This window comes from Symphalangus syndactylus, chromosome 15 (genome assembly GCF_028878055.3).
Source record: "Symphalangus syndactylus isolate Jambi chromosome 15, NHGRI_mSymSyn1-v2.1_pri, whole genome shotgun sequence".
NCBI classification, from domain to species: Eukaryota; Metazoa; Chordata; class Mammalia; order Primates; family Hylobatidae; genus Symphalangus; species Symphalangus syndactylus.
Window position 1 is genome coordinate 74052240 of NC_072437.2, and position 14877 is coordinate 74067116.

The 14877-nt window shown below is 39.6% G+C and overlaps 1 protein-coding gene across 6 annotated transcripts in view; it reads right to left on the reverse strand.

The window, feature by feature from the left end:
* Positions 1 to 14877, reverse strand: part of ZMYM2 (zinc finger MYM-type containing 2) — a 128995-nt gene that overhangs the window by 42603 nt on the left and 71515 nt on the right. For all 6 annotated transcript variants that reach the window (XM_055244054.2, XM_063619008.1, XM_055244056.2 and 3 more), the window contains 3 exons: positions 12988 to 13104; positions 10064 to 10214; positions 7588 to 7760 (listed from right to left, as the gene is read on the reverse strand). In XM_055244054.2, coding sequence (XP_055100029.1) covers positions 7588 to 7760; positions 10064 to 10214; positions 12988 to 13104 — 441 coding nt within the window. The remainder of the gene's footprint in view (positions 1 to 7587; positions 7761 to 10063; positions 10215 to 12987; positions 13105 to 14877) is intronic.

Consider the following 14877-nt stretch of genomic DNA (forward strand, 5'->3'; position numbering starts at 1 on the left):
GACTAACTTTATAAAAGTAGATGTTGGGGCAAGATGGCTGACTAGACGCAGCTAGGTAGAAGAGGTGCCCCGGAGGGACTGAGAGTACTGGTGCACTCCTAAGAGATCTTCAGAGGGAAAGCACCAAGAGTAGAGGAGGGAAGACAGAGAGAAGCTTGGCTGAAGGAGAAGGAATCTGGGAACCCTGCATGAGGCTACCACACACTGGGACTTGTTCTTGACCCCCAATATGCTGAGGGCACAAGTTAGCTGAACTGGCAGTGAGCAACCTGCTCTGGGCACAGGCCTCTGGAATCTCAGGAGGAAACCCTTCAACCAGCAGGGACACTTGAGTTGTCAGGGAAAGCTGCTTAAAGAAGTTGTAGGGGCAGCAAGCCAGCTGATGTGGAACCCAAAGGGTTTGGTGCAGGGACCTCTGTAGTGGAGCACAGCCAAGGATGACCATCCACCTAGAATCAACTTGCTCCCATAGGAGACTTTAACCCTAGGGCAACCATCAGATCTGAACTCTGCAGGGAGGTCTTGCCCATAAGAGGCCAGTCTGACCTGAGCAGCCCTTGATCTGTTAGCCTCTTGCAGGGTCCCAGTGTGAAAGTACCTGCTTTCAGGTCAGCCTCGAGAGTCCTAGGAGTCCCCATCATAGCTTCTACCCTGGCAGATGGAGCCTGACCACTGGAGACCCCCAGTGGGGTGGCCCCCACAGACATGCAGCAGTGCCATCCATTCCCTCCCCACACTGCAGCTTCCCCTGGGGCCCACGGATACTTCCCACATCCCTTTGCCATGTGCAGGCAGGTTTTGCTTGCCTCACCCAGCCAGCACCCAACGTGTATGTGTGCACCCTGCCCTGCCACTCATGCAGCAGGAGTGCACTTCACCCCAACCTTGCCCCCACCAACAACACTGCAGTTGGAGCCTTAGCCTCAGCCCCACCCCCACCACAACCTGGCCCTTTCACCAACACTGCCCAGAGCAGAACTAGGCACACAGAACAGTGGACACTCCACCTCCCTGAGCGACCAAGAGCCCTCTGAGAATGCACAAAGACCTGCACCTGCCAGCGCCCTGCCACCACCACCACCACCACCACCAGTGCAACCACAGGCACAGTAGCCGACAGGGGCTCCCCATTCCACCCCCTAGCCACATTGCATCCACCACTGTGGCAAGTGCAGGCTGGGAGGCAGGCACCCCAGCACCAACTAGCATCCTACCACAGCCAACTAGTCTGCACCCCCATCACGCTGCACTGCTGCTGGCACATGCCAATGAGGATGGATCCTGCTGTCACCGCACTACCAAATGCTTTGACTGACACCATCCATCGAGTGTAGTGATCAGCGGCCCCAAACACATCAGTCTCCCCAGTGCAGTGGATACTTACGCTCCAGGAGACAGAATACAAGTTGAGACTGATATAAGTACTCCAGAGTTAAAGCACACAGTCCAGGAGTTAGGAACTCAGCACCGGTCCCTTAAAATCTTCCAGAACACAGTCACTTGGCTGAATCCACCTTATTCCACAATTAAACCCTCAAGGTCATCAAATATAGGATAAAAGAAAAAAAAAATTGGCTGGGCACAGTGGCTCACGTCTGTAATTCCAGCACTTTGGGAGGCAGAGGCAGGCGGATCACTTAAGGTCAGGAGTTTGAGACCAGCTTGGCCAACATGGTGAAACCCCATCTCTACCAGAAATACAAAAATGAGCTGGGGGTTGTGGCATGTGCCTGTAATCCCAACTACTCGGGAAGCTGAGGCAGGACAATCACTTGAACCTGGGAGGCGGAGGCCGCAGTAAGCCAAGATCATGCCATGGCACTCCAGCCTGGGCAACATAGCAAGACCCTATCTCAAAAAAAAAAAAAAAAAAAAAAGCAAAGGTCAGCAACTTCAAAGATTGAAGGAATATAAGCCCACAAAGATGAAAAAGAACTAGCACAAGAACCCTGACAACTCAAAAAGCCAGAGTGCCTTCTTTCCTCCAAATGACTGTACTACCTCTCCAGTAAGGGTTCTGAATCAGGCAGAGATGGCTGAAATAACAGAAATAGAATTCAGAATATGTTTAGGAATGAAGATCACTGAGAAGCAGGAGCACACTGAAACCCAATCCAAGGAACAATGTAAGCAGGAGCTTACAGACAAAATACCCAGGATAGAAAAGAATGTAACTGACCTGATAGAGCTGAAAAACACACTACAAGAATTTCATAAGGCAATCACAAGTATTAATAGCAAAATAGACCAAGCGGAAAAAAGACTCTCAGAGCTTGTAGACTGGCCTTGTGAAATAAGACAGACAAGAATACAGAGAAAAAGAATAAAAAGGAATGAGCAAAACCTCCAGGAAATATGGGATTACGTAAAGAGACCAAATCTACAACTCAGTTGGTGTCCCTGAACGAGATGGGGAGAGTATAAGCAACTTGGAAAACATATTTCTGGATATCATCCATGAGAACTTCCCAACCTAGCTAGACAGGCCAACATTCAAATTCAGGAAATGTAGAGAACCCCAATATGAAACTTCATAAAAAGATCATTCTCAAGGCACATAATCATCAGATACTCCAAGGCTGAAACGAAAGAAAAAATGTTAAAAGGCAGCTAGAGAGAAAGGTCAGGTCACCTACAAAGGGAAATTCATCGGACTAAAAGCAGACCTCTCAGCAGAAACCCTACAAGCCAGAAGAGATTGGGGGCCAATATTCAACATTTTTTTTTTTTTAATTTAACACCAGTGCCACCTGCCAATCAGCATTCCATATCCCACCAAACTAAGCTTCATAAGCAAAGGAGAAATAAGATCCTTTTCAGACAAGCAAAATCTGAAGGTATTTGTTACCACCAGACCTGCCTTATAAGAGCTCCTGAAGGAAGCACTAAATGTGGAAAGGAAAGACCATTAACAACCACTACAAAACACACTCAAGTATACAGACAAGTGACACTATAAAGCAACCACACAAACAAGTCTGCAAAATAACCAGCTAACATCATGATGACAGGATCAAACCCACACATATCAATACTAACCTTAAATGTAAACAGGCTAAATGCCCCAATTAAAAGGTACACAGTGGCTTGGACAAGGAAACAAGACCCATTGTCTCACATGCAATGACACACATAGGCTCAAAATAAAGGGATGGAGAAAAATCTACCAAGCAAATGGAAAACAGAGAAAAGCAGGGGTTGCCTCAGACTAAACAGACTTTAAACCAACAAAGATCAAAAAAGACAAAGGTCATTACATAATGGTAAAGGGTTCAATTCAACCATCAGACCTAACTATCCTAAATATAAATGCACCCAACACAGGAGCACCCAGATTCATAAAGGAAGTTCTTAGAGATGTACAAAGAGACTTAGACTCCCAGACAATGCTCCAATGACAGTATCAGACAGATCATCGAGGCAGAAAATTAATAAAGATATTCAGGACCTGAACTCAGCATAAAATTAAATGGACACCCCAAAACAACAGAATATACATTCTTCTCACTGTCACACGGCACATACTCTTAAAATTGATCACATAATCACATATAAAACATTCCTCAGTAAATGCAAAAGGACTGAAATCATAACCAAAAGTCTCTTGGATCACAGTACAATCAAATTAGAAGTCAAGACTAAGAAATCCATTCAAAACCATACAATTACATGGAAATTGAATAACCTGTTCCTGAACAACTTTTGGGTAAATAATGAGATTAAGGCAGAAGCCAGTTAATTCTTTGAAACCAATAAGAACAAAGATACAACGTACCAGAATTTCTGGTACACAGCTAAGGCAGTGTTGAGAGGGAAATTTATAGCACTAAATGCCCACATCAAAAAGTTACAAAGATCTCAATTTAACAACCTAACATCACAACTAAAACAACTAGAGAACCAAGAGAAAACCAATCCCAAAGCTAGCAGAAGACAAGAAGTAACCAAAATTAGAGCTGAACTGAAGGAGATTGAGACATGAAAAACCATTCAATAGATCAATAAATCCAGGAGTGTTTTTTTTGGGGGGGCAAGGGGGGGATTAATAGACAGACTGCTAGCTAGACTAATAAAGAAAAGAGAGAAGACCCAAATAAACACAATTAGAAACAATAAAGGGGATATTACCACTACCCCCACAGAAATACAAATAACCACCAGAGATTATAATGAACACCTCTGTGCACATAAACTAGAAAATCTAGAAGAAACGGACAAATTCCTGGACACATACACCCTCCCAAGACTGAGCCAGGAAAAAACTGAAGCCCTAAACAAACCAACAATGAGCTCCGAAATTGAATCAGTAATAAATACCCTACCAACCAAAAAAAGTCCAGGAGCAGATGGATTCACAACACAATTCTACCAGATGTACAAAGAAGAGCTGGTATCATTCCTACTGAAACTATACCAAAAAACTGAGGAGGGGGGACTTCTCCCTAACTCATTCTATGAGGCCAGCATCATCCTGATACCAAAACCTGGCAGAGACACAACAAGAAAAGAAAACTTCAAGCCAATATCCTTGATGAACATCAATGCCAAAATCCTCAACAAAATACTGCCAAACCAAATCCAGCAGCACATCAAAAAGGCTTATTCACCATGATCAAGTAGGCTCTATCACTGGGATGCAAGTTTGGTTCAACATACGCAAATCGATAAACGTGATTCATCACATAAACAGAACTAAAGACAAAACCACATGATTATCTCAATAGATGCAGAAAAGGCTTTCAATAAAATTCAACATCCCTTCATGTTAAAAACTCAGTAGGCTGGGGACGGTGGCTCATGCCTGTAATCCCAACACTTTGGGAGGCTGAGACAGGCAGATTACAAGGTCAGGGGATCGAGACCATCCTGGCTAACATGGTGAAATCCCATCTCTACTAAAAACACACAAAAAAACTAGCCAGGAGTGGTGGTACTCAGGAGGCTGAGGCAGGAGAATGACGTGAACCTGGGAGGCGGAGCTTGCAGTGGGCTGAGATGCTGCACTCCAGCATGGGCAACAGAGAGAGACGCCATGTCAAAAAAAAAACTCTCAATAAACCAGGTATTGAAGAAATATACCTCAAAATAATAAGAGTCATCTATGATAAACCCACAGCCAACATCATACTGCATGGGCAAAAGCTGGAAGAATGCATTCCCCTCAAAAACTGGCATAAGACAAGGATGCCCTCTCTCACCACTCCGGTTCAACACAGTATTGGAAGTCCTGGCCAGGGCAATCAGGAAAGAGAAAGAAATAAAGGGCATCCAAATAGGAAGAGAGGATGTCAAACTTTCCCTGTTCACAAATGACATGATCCTATAACTAGAAAACTCCATAAACTCAGCCCAAAAGTTCCTTCAGCTGATAAACAACTTCAGCAAAGGATACAAAATCAATGTACAAAAATGACTAGCTTTTCTATATGCCAACATCAATCAAGCTGAGGACCAAATTAGAAACAAAATCTCTTTGAAAATTGCCACAAAAAGAATAAAATACCTAGGAATACAGCCAATCAGGGAGGTGAAAAATCTCTACAAGAACTACAAAATACTGCTCAAAGAAATCAGAGATGACACAAACAAATGGAAAAACATTGCATGCTCGTGGATAAAAAGAATCAGTATCATTAACATAGCCATACTGCCCAAAGCCATTTACAGATTCAATGCTATTCCCATTAAACTACCAATAACATTCTTCACAGAACAGAAAAAAAAAATTTTTTTTTAATTCTATGGAACCAAAAAAGAGCCCAAATAGCCAAGGCCATCCTAAGCAAAATGCAAAAACAACAAAGCTGGAGGAATCATGCTACCTGACTTCAAACTATACTACAGGGATACAGTAACCAAAACAGCATGGTACCGGTACAAAAGCAGACACACAGACCAATGAAATAGAATAAAGAGCCCAGAAATGAGGCCGCACACCTACAACTATCTGATCTTCAACGAACCTGACAAAAACAAGCAATGAGAAAAGGATTCCCTATTCCATAAACGGTGCTGGGATAACTGGCTAACCATATGGAGAAGATTGAAACTGGACCCCTTCCTTACACCATATACAAAAATTAACTCAGGATGGATCAATAAATGTAAAACCCAAAACTATAAAAACCCCTGAAGCCAACCTAGGCAATACCATTCTGGACATAGGAACCAGCAAAGATTAAGATGCCAAAAGCAACTGCAACAAAAGCAAAAACTGACAAATGGGGTTTAATTAAAGAGCTTCTGCACAGAAAAAGCATGCACACATATGTTCATTGCAGCACTATTCACAATAGCAAACACTTAAGAGTCATCCTAAATGCCTACCAATAGTAGAGTGGATAAAGAAAATGTGGTACATATATACCATGGAATACTATGCAGCAATAAAAAAGAGATTATATACCCTGCAGGAACATGGATAGGACTGGAGGCCATTATCCTTAGCAAACTATCACAGGAAAAGAAAAGCAAATACCGCATGTTTTCACTTATATGTGGGAGCTAAATGATGAGAACACAAACACATACAGGGGAACAACAGACACTGGGGCCTATGAAAGACTGGAGGGTAGGAGGAGGGAAAGAATCAAGAAAAATAACTAATGGGTACTAGGCTTAATACCTGGGTGATAAAATAATCAGTACAATATGACCCAAATTTACCAAAAGTAAATTTGGGTCCTGTTGGGTCATTTACCCATCATTTACCGTGACCCAAATTTACCTACATAAAAAAACTGCACATGTACCCCTGAACTTAAAAGTTAAATTTTTAAAGTGGATTTAGTATGACACATACACATACACACATTTATAGTTTCAAATTAAATGTTTCTGGTCTCTATTTAGTGTTCTTTTCAAAGTCCCCCAAAACTCACAATTAAAAAGGCAAAAAGCCAAAAAAGAGCAAGATGTTTTTAAATATATCCCAAGTATCCAAAACAATTACCTGCTAACATTCAACACTGATAACATAGTCGAAAGTATTTCTATTTAGCTGGGCACGGTGGCTCACGCCTGTAATCTCAGCACTTTGGGGTTGAGGCGGGCAGATCACCTGAGATCAGGAGTTCGAGACCAACCTGGCCAACACGGTGAAACCCTGTCTCTACTAAAAGTATAAAAATTAGCTGGGCGTGGTGGCATGTGCCTGTAATCCCAGCTACTTGGGAGGCTGAGGCACAACAATCGCCTGAACCTGGGAGGTGGAGGCTGCAGTGAGCCAAGATGGTGCCACTGCACTCTAGCCTGGGCAACAGAGATTTCATCTCAAAAAAAAAAAAATTCTACTTAGTGAAATAAAGACACAACAAATTTTAGAAAAACAATCCATTTTGTTAAACTACAATGCTGAAAATATAGGTATATCCTAATCTTTTGGTAATGCTTAAGTTATTTAAAAAAAGAGATAAAAATGCTACTTCAAAGAAGCAGAAATGACAATTTTAATGAATAGTATTATCAGGGCTAGGCCTAAAGTGTGTACATTTTTAAAATAAATGAGTTGCCAGATTTGTAATGGTAACAGCTACAACGTTTTTTAAGACTGGTTAAAGTAGCTGCTGTAATAAAGGAGTTACTCGCCTTGTAGTACCAATCCTGAAATTTTTTACAGCAGTCTTCACTGCAGAAATCTCTCACAACACCATCGAGTTCTTTAGTTGCTCCCTTCTTACAAAGCTGAGAACAATAGTTGCAAGTAACACATCTCAATCCTAAACGTCTTGCAAAATCCTGTTTGTATAATAATTTGCAGCCTGAAAAATATAAGGTTTATATATTAAAACAAAAAACACATGAAAACTAATTATTGAGCAGAGACAGATCTTAATTGGTCAAGATTTTTCCTCTCCTGATCAAAACTATAAAATCTACTATAATCAATATCAACCTACAAAAATTAGAACAGAATATGAGATATTTTATTAGATAACATATTATCTAACATGTGGGTTAAAATAATGTTTCAAGACATTAAAATCTAGTAATGTCTCAGAATTATTTTATTTGTTCTATTTAAACAGAATCTTGCTTGGGCCTGGGAAATAGAATTTTAAGTATCAAAGTAAGCATACCACAAATAGGCATTTTAGAAAAAAGAACAATGTAGACTACTGAGAGGCTCTGAGTAAACTTATAGAGATATTCAACCTAAGCAGGCATTTTAGCTGATTTTTCAAGCTTACCTCTCTTACACGGACCTTCAGGGAAGTAAAACAGATTTATTGACTTGCCCAGAGAAAATACTTTTGTTATCTAGTCCTTTAATGAAATATTTTTTTCTACTACATAAACGCATTAAGTATTTTTACATATCTTATTTATTCCCTATAACACCTCTACGAGGATCAAGTAATACTCTATACTTATACTGTGCTATGTAAGTAGAATGACTTACATGTTATCTACTAAAATCCTATTCATCCTTTCATAAGGACCTCAAATTATACCCCTACCACAAATGCTGCCCACCATACCTAGTTTAAAATGACATTTCCTATCTGCAAACATGAAGTGCGATTGTTTTCTATATAATTTATTTAGCAATTATTTATGTACTATCCTATGACTTCTGTTACCTTGAACTACATTTTAAAATATTCTTTAAAATTTACCTTTATTAGCTTTATCTAACTAGAGTTTGATGGTAGTACTAGGTATTATGTGTTTTGTTATTTCTGACAGGTTCTAGAAGAGAACTGGGTGCAGTAAGAGAAAGCAAAAAAATATGTCATTTAACAGGAAAAAAAACACATTCTTTTATAACATGGTATTACCCATCTGAATGTATAAATCCCTCCAACTGAAAATTATCTTCTTGAATATCAATTACCTATTTGCTAATTGTCTATTTTAGTAAAGTCCATATAATCCAAATGGTAGACAATTAATGACATATATGAGCAATCAACATGTATGTTCAGATTTATGAATGAGTAAGAATGTCACTGCACAACTCAAATGTAAAAATAATTCAGAATCAACCTTCTCAATGAAACATTATAAGATTTGTCATCTTTCATTATAGCTTTACTCTTAAATAACAGAGAAACATGGTTACTTTCCATTCCAGGTGAAATGTACAAAATTAAATAGGAATGACTTGTTTTATAAGCAAGCAGCACTCTCTTAGGGACATGACTTTACATTACATGTTAAGACTGTAAATGAACGCACTAGTTGAATGAACTGATAAATCTTTTTATTTTGCTGTCATTCTCTACTGCTGACATTTAGGATTTTCCCACCTTTCTCTTACTCCAAACTAGCAGTCAGGAATCCATATAAAAAGTAGATCCAGAAAAAAATATTCCTCATTAAAAAATTATAGGTGAAGATAGCAGACAGGAAAGCTGGGAGTTCAGTGCCATGGACCAATAGAAATAGAATAGAAAGTGAAAGCCAGCTTAGAGCAAGAATGTCACATTTGAGAACAGGAATAACAAAACCCCAAAACCCATCGCTACAATCCTAGTTCCTATCTCTGGATAAGTAGATTTAGAATTTGAATTCATCTGTATAATCTGCTGCCTGGCACCAGAACAGCAAAAGTGTAGATAAGAGGAAAGGGAATTCTTGAACATACTAAAACAGAACCCAGTGTTTCCCTGGCACCCCAAATTGAATACCTGAAAGTATCTTCCCATTTTAGTACTGCCATATGTGATTTTCTTTCTGGTATACATATTGAAAACCTTTGCAGGTTAGGTAGTAAGCCGGGCAGGGAAAATGGAGCTAATGGAAAACAATTTTAAACCACTTGGAAAACCAACTTTCAGACCACAACGTGTAGGTTTAGAAATAACACGGCATGAAAATGCTTTTATTTTATTCTAAAACTTTAATGAAATAAGAGGTTACCAAATTTTTAGAGATAAAACCATCTTGAAGCCCAGGTCTACAAACACATATAAAATAACAAAACAAGTCAGTAGAAACGTAAACTCAATTTTTTTTTGTTCAGTTACATTAAAATTGTGCAGCCACTCTGGATATATTATTTTGGCAAAAAACATTAAATATCAATAAATGTTATGAACAACACTGTATATACACTTGCCTTCACTACAGAAAGGTCTCTTAACGCCAGAGAAATTTACTGTTTCATGAAGAGTCTTCTCCTCTTGACAGTATTCGCAATATGTAACTATGCAATGCAATTTCTTATAGTCATCTGAACAAGTTTTGCTGCAGAACTGATGCACTTTGTTCTAAATGCACAATGGGAATCTTGGTAAGTATATGACAATCACCTCAAGAACAGGCTTAAGAAATAAACAAGCCACTTTTACAGAAGCAAAGTTCAATCATTTACCTATTTAATGTTAAGATCCTTGGGGATAAATTTCCTACAGGCCATGGATACCTAGTTTAACCAATTCACTGCCAAATTTAAACACAGCTCCACAAAATTCAGTGCCATTAGCTACCCTAAAATTACTCAATGAAAGTAAAAGTATCACTAAATAAGATGACAGACTGGTGTTGCTAACATAATTGGAGAAATGGGAAGAAAATGATGGAAAATACAGCATACGTAAACTAAAGAAAGATAAAAATTATGGCACTAATAATATTTTCAGTCAAAAAGAAAAATTCTTTGTTGAGTATAAACAAGTAGGCTCCATCACATTCCTACCACACACCTTAATAGTAACAGATGTATCATGGATAAAGTATTCAATTTGGTGCCATCACACAGTGTGCTGCTGAACTTGAGACTGAGTTGTTTCCCTTGAATGGAATATGATTAGTAATAATTTGTTTCTCTTGGGCCCAAACCCACAATAGCCAGAGCTACTTTTCAAATATCCACCCAAGCAGGTATGAACAAGTTAAAACTTCCAGGGAGGCAGCTTTTCTCTCATTATTGAGCAGGCTACAGACTAAGTCTAAACCATTTACTTTACACTTAGCAAAGACATGTGAAGACCAGAATAAGGAAGGTGAGGGAGTCTGGGAATCAACTCAAGTAGTAAGGCAATCATTAGTGGAAAGTTGCCCCATTATGACTATGTAATTTATAGAAGGAGGAAGGCAACAAAGAAGCCACATGGAGTGAGGAGCAAGAGACCACTGAATTCTCAGTCTCCCGGGGGGACACGCTCAACTCTCATTCAGTGTGGCAGTGTCTCTTAACTGTTTCTAACACTTAATCTCCATGTAAATAAAAGCAATACACCAAAACAAATGTCAAAGTGGAGTAGCATTGACATAAATGCAGTGAAAAGGACCTCATTTTGATCTAGTATCAAAATTCAGTGTATGCAGGATCTTCATTTTCTATATGACACTATTATTCTGTGTGCTTGCTAATGGATTTCTTTCTTCATTCCCTCATCACTCCTTTATTATCTCTTACTGGGCCTTCATTCTTACTGCTGTTACTTAAAGGTTATCAGTTACTAAAAATCATCACTGGATGCCAACAACAGTCTCAAATAGGGATTGGTTTAAATGATCTGGAGACAGCACCAAAGCAAATAATAAACTAAAAAACGTTCCAGTCATTAAACTGTTAAAATGAAATTTCAGGTTTCCAAAGTATTTTAGAAATCATGTAACCCAGGCTGGGTGCGGTGGCTCACGCCTGTGATCCCAGCACTTTGGGAGGCCAAGGCAGGCGGATCGCCTGAGGCCGGGAGTCTGAGACCAGCCTGGCCAACATGGTGAAACCCTGTCTCTACTAAAAATACAAAAATTAGCCAGGCGTGATGGCAGGCGCCTGTAATCCCAGCTACTTGGGAAACTGAGGCAGGAGAATCGCTTGAACCTGGGAGGTGGAGGTTGCAGTGAGCCAAGATCACGCCATTGTACTCCAGCCTGGGCAACAGAGCAAGACTCCATCTCAAAAAAAAAAAAAAAAAGAAAAAGAAAGGAATCACGTAATCCAGTTCTGGGTACCACCTTTCACTTAAGACTTAGATACTGAATGACTCACCAACAGCTGCTAATAAATTTTGGCTCAAGAACAGTGTTAATACTACATCTTCTAAATCTTGTATACCATTTTATCATATACTCCATGCACTACCTCCCACCCTGCCCCATCCCTAAAGGAGTGAAAAGAAACAATGGCCAAAGGCAAGCATTGCTCAAGAAAGCAATGGGCAGCCTGGGCAGTCTTGTCCATGTATCCATCTATTACTGCCACCTTATGAAATAAAAGTCAATCATCAGAGTTATTGCTAATGGAGACATGTCAAAGCAAATTAGTAAACTAGTGAAAAAAGGGAAAAGAAAATAAACTTATAGTGGGATTCATAGGCCACTGTTCTTTTATTAAAACACAATTATGGCTGGGCATGGTGGCTCATGCCTGTAATCCCAGCACTTTGGGAGGCCCTAGCCAACATGGTGAAACCCCATCTCTACTAAAAAATACAAAAATTAGCTGGGCATGGTGGTGCCCACCTGTATTCCCAGCTACTTGGGACGCTGAGGCAGGAGAATCACCTCAACTGAGGAGACAGAGATTGCAGTGAGCCGAGATTGTGCCACTGCACTCCAGCCTGGGCAACAGAGCAAGACTCTGAGGAAAAAAAAAAAAAAGAAAAAAAAATTGCAGAATTGTATCATTTTATAAATGACAATGTGGTATATGACTAACACATTCTAATATGTACAGGTACTGAGTGATAGAAAATATAGTTCTCAGATAATACAGGACAGGGAGAAACATGGAACAAAAAAAGGAAAGACAATTGCTCTAGGTACGTAGCTAAACAAAATGACATTCTGTACACTATCATGAACTTATACAATATATCAGGAATATGACTTCAGTAATTTTTCTTGGACCTAAAAAGAAGTAGATCCTTTGTTGGTTTTCCACTCCCACATGAGAATAATCCAATCACAAAAAAAATCTGAAAAGCATATTCTTATCTACCAAGATATAGGTTTCCAGATGGAAATACAACACTTATTTTACTAGATTTTCTTTTTAGCACTAGATAACACACAATACAAAATACAACTTGCCTCCCATTCCAGGATTTCTGGTTTTGAACAAAAGGAATTTTTGCAGTAGTTGCATTTCAACTGAATATCACTTGGCGCTACAAACTGGCCATTTGGAGATGACTGCATACTTAGAGCCTAAAACAAAGAACAAAAGATACTAAGTCTGACATGTATGTTTGAATTTCTATTTGTGATTACTGTCATATATCTATGATGTCCAGAAAGTAATATGCATCTTGCTTAGATATCTTTTCAGCACATAAAACTCACTTCCAAATTTTGTCCTTAAAAATTATAATATATGTTAGTTTTATAAAACTGAAATTAAATTTTTTACCCACAGAATTATTATTTACCTAAAATAAGAAAAGAAAAAAGAAAAAATCATACATTCAATCATCATCTGTTCACTTAAAGAAAATGTATGGAAGTAACAGTAAGCAAATAATAGTGAGGTTAAGTTGCCCATGTTCTGAACTAACAGAAGTTTAAAAAAACAAAAACAAGAACAAAAACCTAGTTCTTATTGCAATCTCCAATAATCATCAAATATCTAATTTACTAATGTTTTGTGCCACTGCATCCCTACTATAATTTTCATTCCAAGTCTACCAGTGAAATAGGCCTATGTTGGTTGGCCAGGCGCAGTGGCTCACATCTGTAATTCTAGCACTTTGAGAGGTCAAGGCGGGCAGATCACCTGAGGTCAGTAGTTCGAGACCAGCCTGGTCAACATGGCAAAACCCCATCTCTACTAAAAATACAAAAATTAGGCTGGGCGTGGTGGCTCATGCCTGTAATCCCGGCACTTTGGGAGGCCAAGGTGGGAGGATCACAAGGTCAGGAGATCAAGACCATCCTGGCTAACATGGTAAAACCCCGTCTCTACTAAAAATACAAAAAATTAGCTGGGGGTGGTGGCAGGTACCTGTAGTCCCAGCTACTCAGGAGGTTGAGGCAGGAGAATGGCATGAACCCAGGAGGCGGAGCTTGCAGTGAGCCGAGATCATGCCACTGCACTCCAGCCTGGGCGACAGAGCGAGACTCCTTTTCAAAAAAAAAAAAAAAAAAAAATTAGCTGAGCATGGTGGCACATGCCTGTAATCCCAGCTACTCGGGAGGCTGAGGCAGGGGAAATCCCTTGAACCCAGGAGGCGGAGGTTGCAGTGAGCCGAGATCACACCACTGCACTCCAGCCTGGGTGACAGAGCAAGACTCCATCTCAAAAAAAAAAAAAAAAAAAGAAAAGAAATCAGCCTATGTTACATTTAAAAATTGATGACTTCTTCAAAGTTAGGAGAAAAAAGATTTACACACTGGTATTCATACCAGGAATTTTACTATTCCTTTTTTTAAAGTTAAAACAATTTACAGACTGGACGTCGTAGCTCACACCTGTAATCCCAGTACTTTGGGAGGCAGAGGCAGGAGGATTGCTGGAAGTCAGGAGTTCGAGATCAGCCTGGCCAATGTGGCGAAAGTCCGTCTCTACTAAAAATACAAAAATTAGCTGGGCATGGTGGCAGGTGCCTATAATCCCAGCTACTTGGGAGGCTGAGGTAGAATCACTTGAACCCAGGAGGCAGAGGTTGCAGCGAGCCAAGATCATGCCACTGCACCCTAGCCTGGGCGACAGAGTGAGATTCTGTCTCCAAAAAAAAAAAAAATTTACAGAATAAGACACAATATAAGCATACATGGACATTGACAGATTTTTTTCTAATTCCTAATCTGAATGGTGAGGACACTGGTTTTAATTATCATTCTTTTTAACCATATTACTCATATATTACATATAATCTTAATGCATGAAATGGTTAATAAAAATTAGCTATTCAATGTACAGTGGAAGGAGGAAAAAAACTACCATTTTTAAAACTTCTGCATACACTGTACAACACTAAGTTT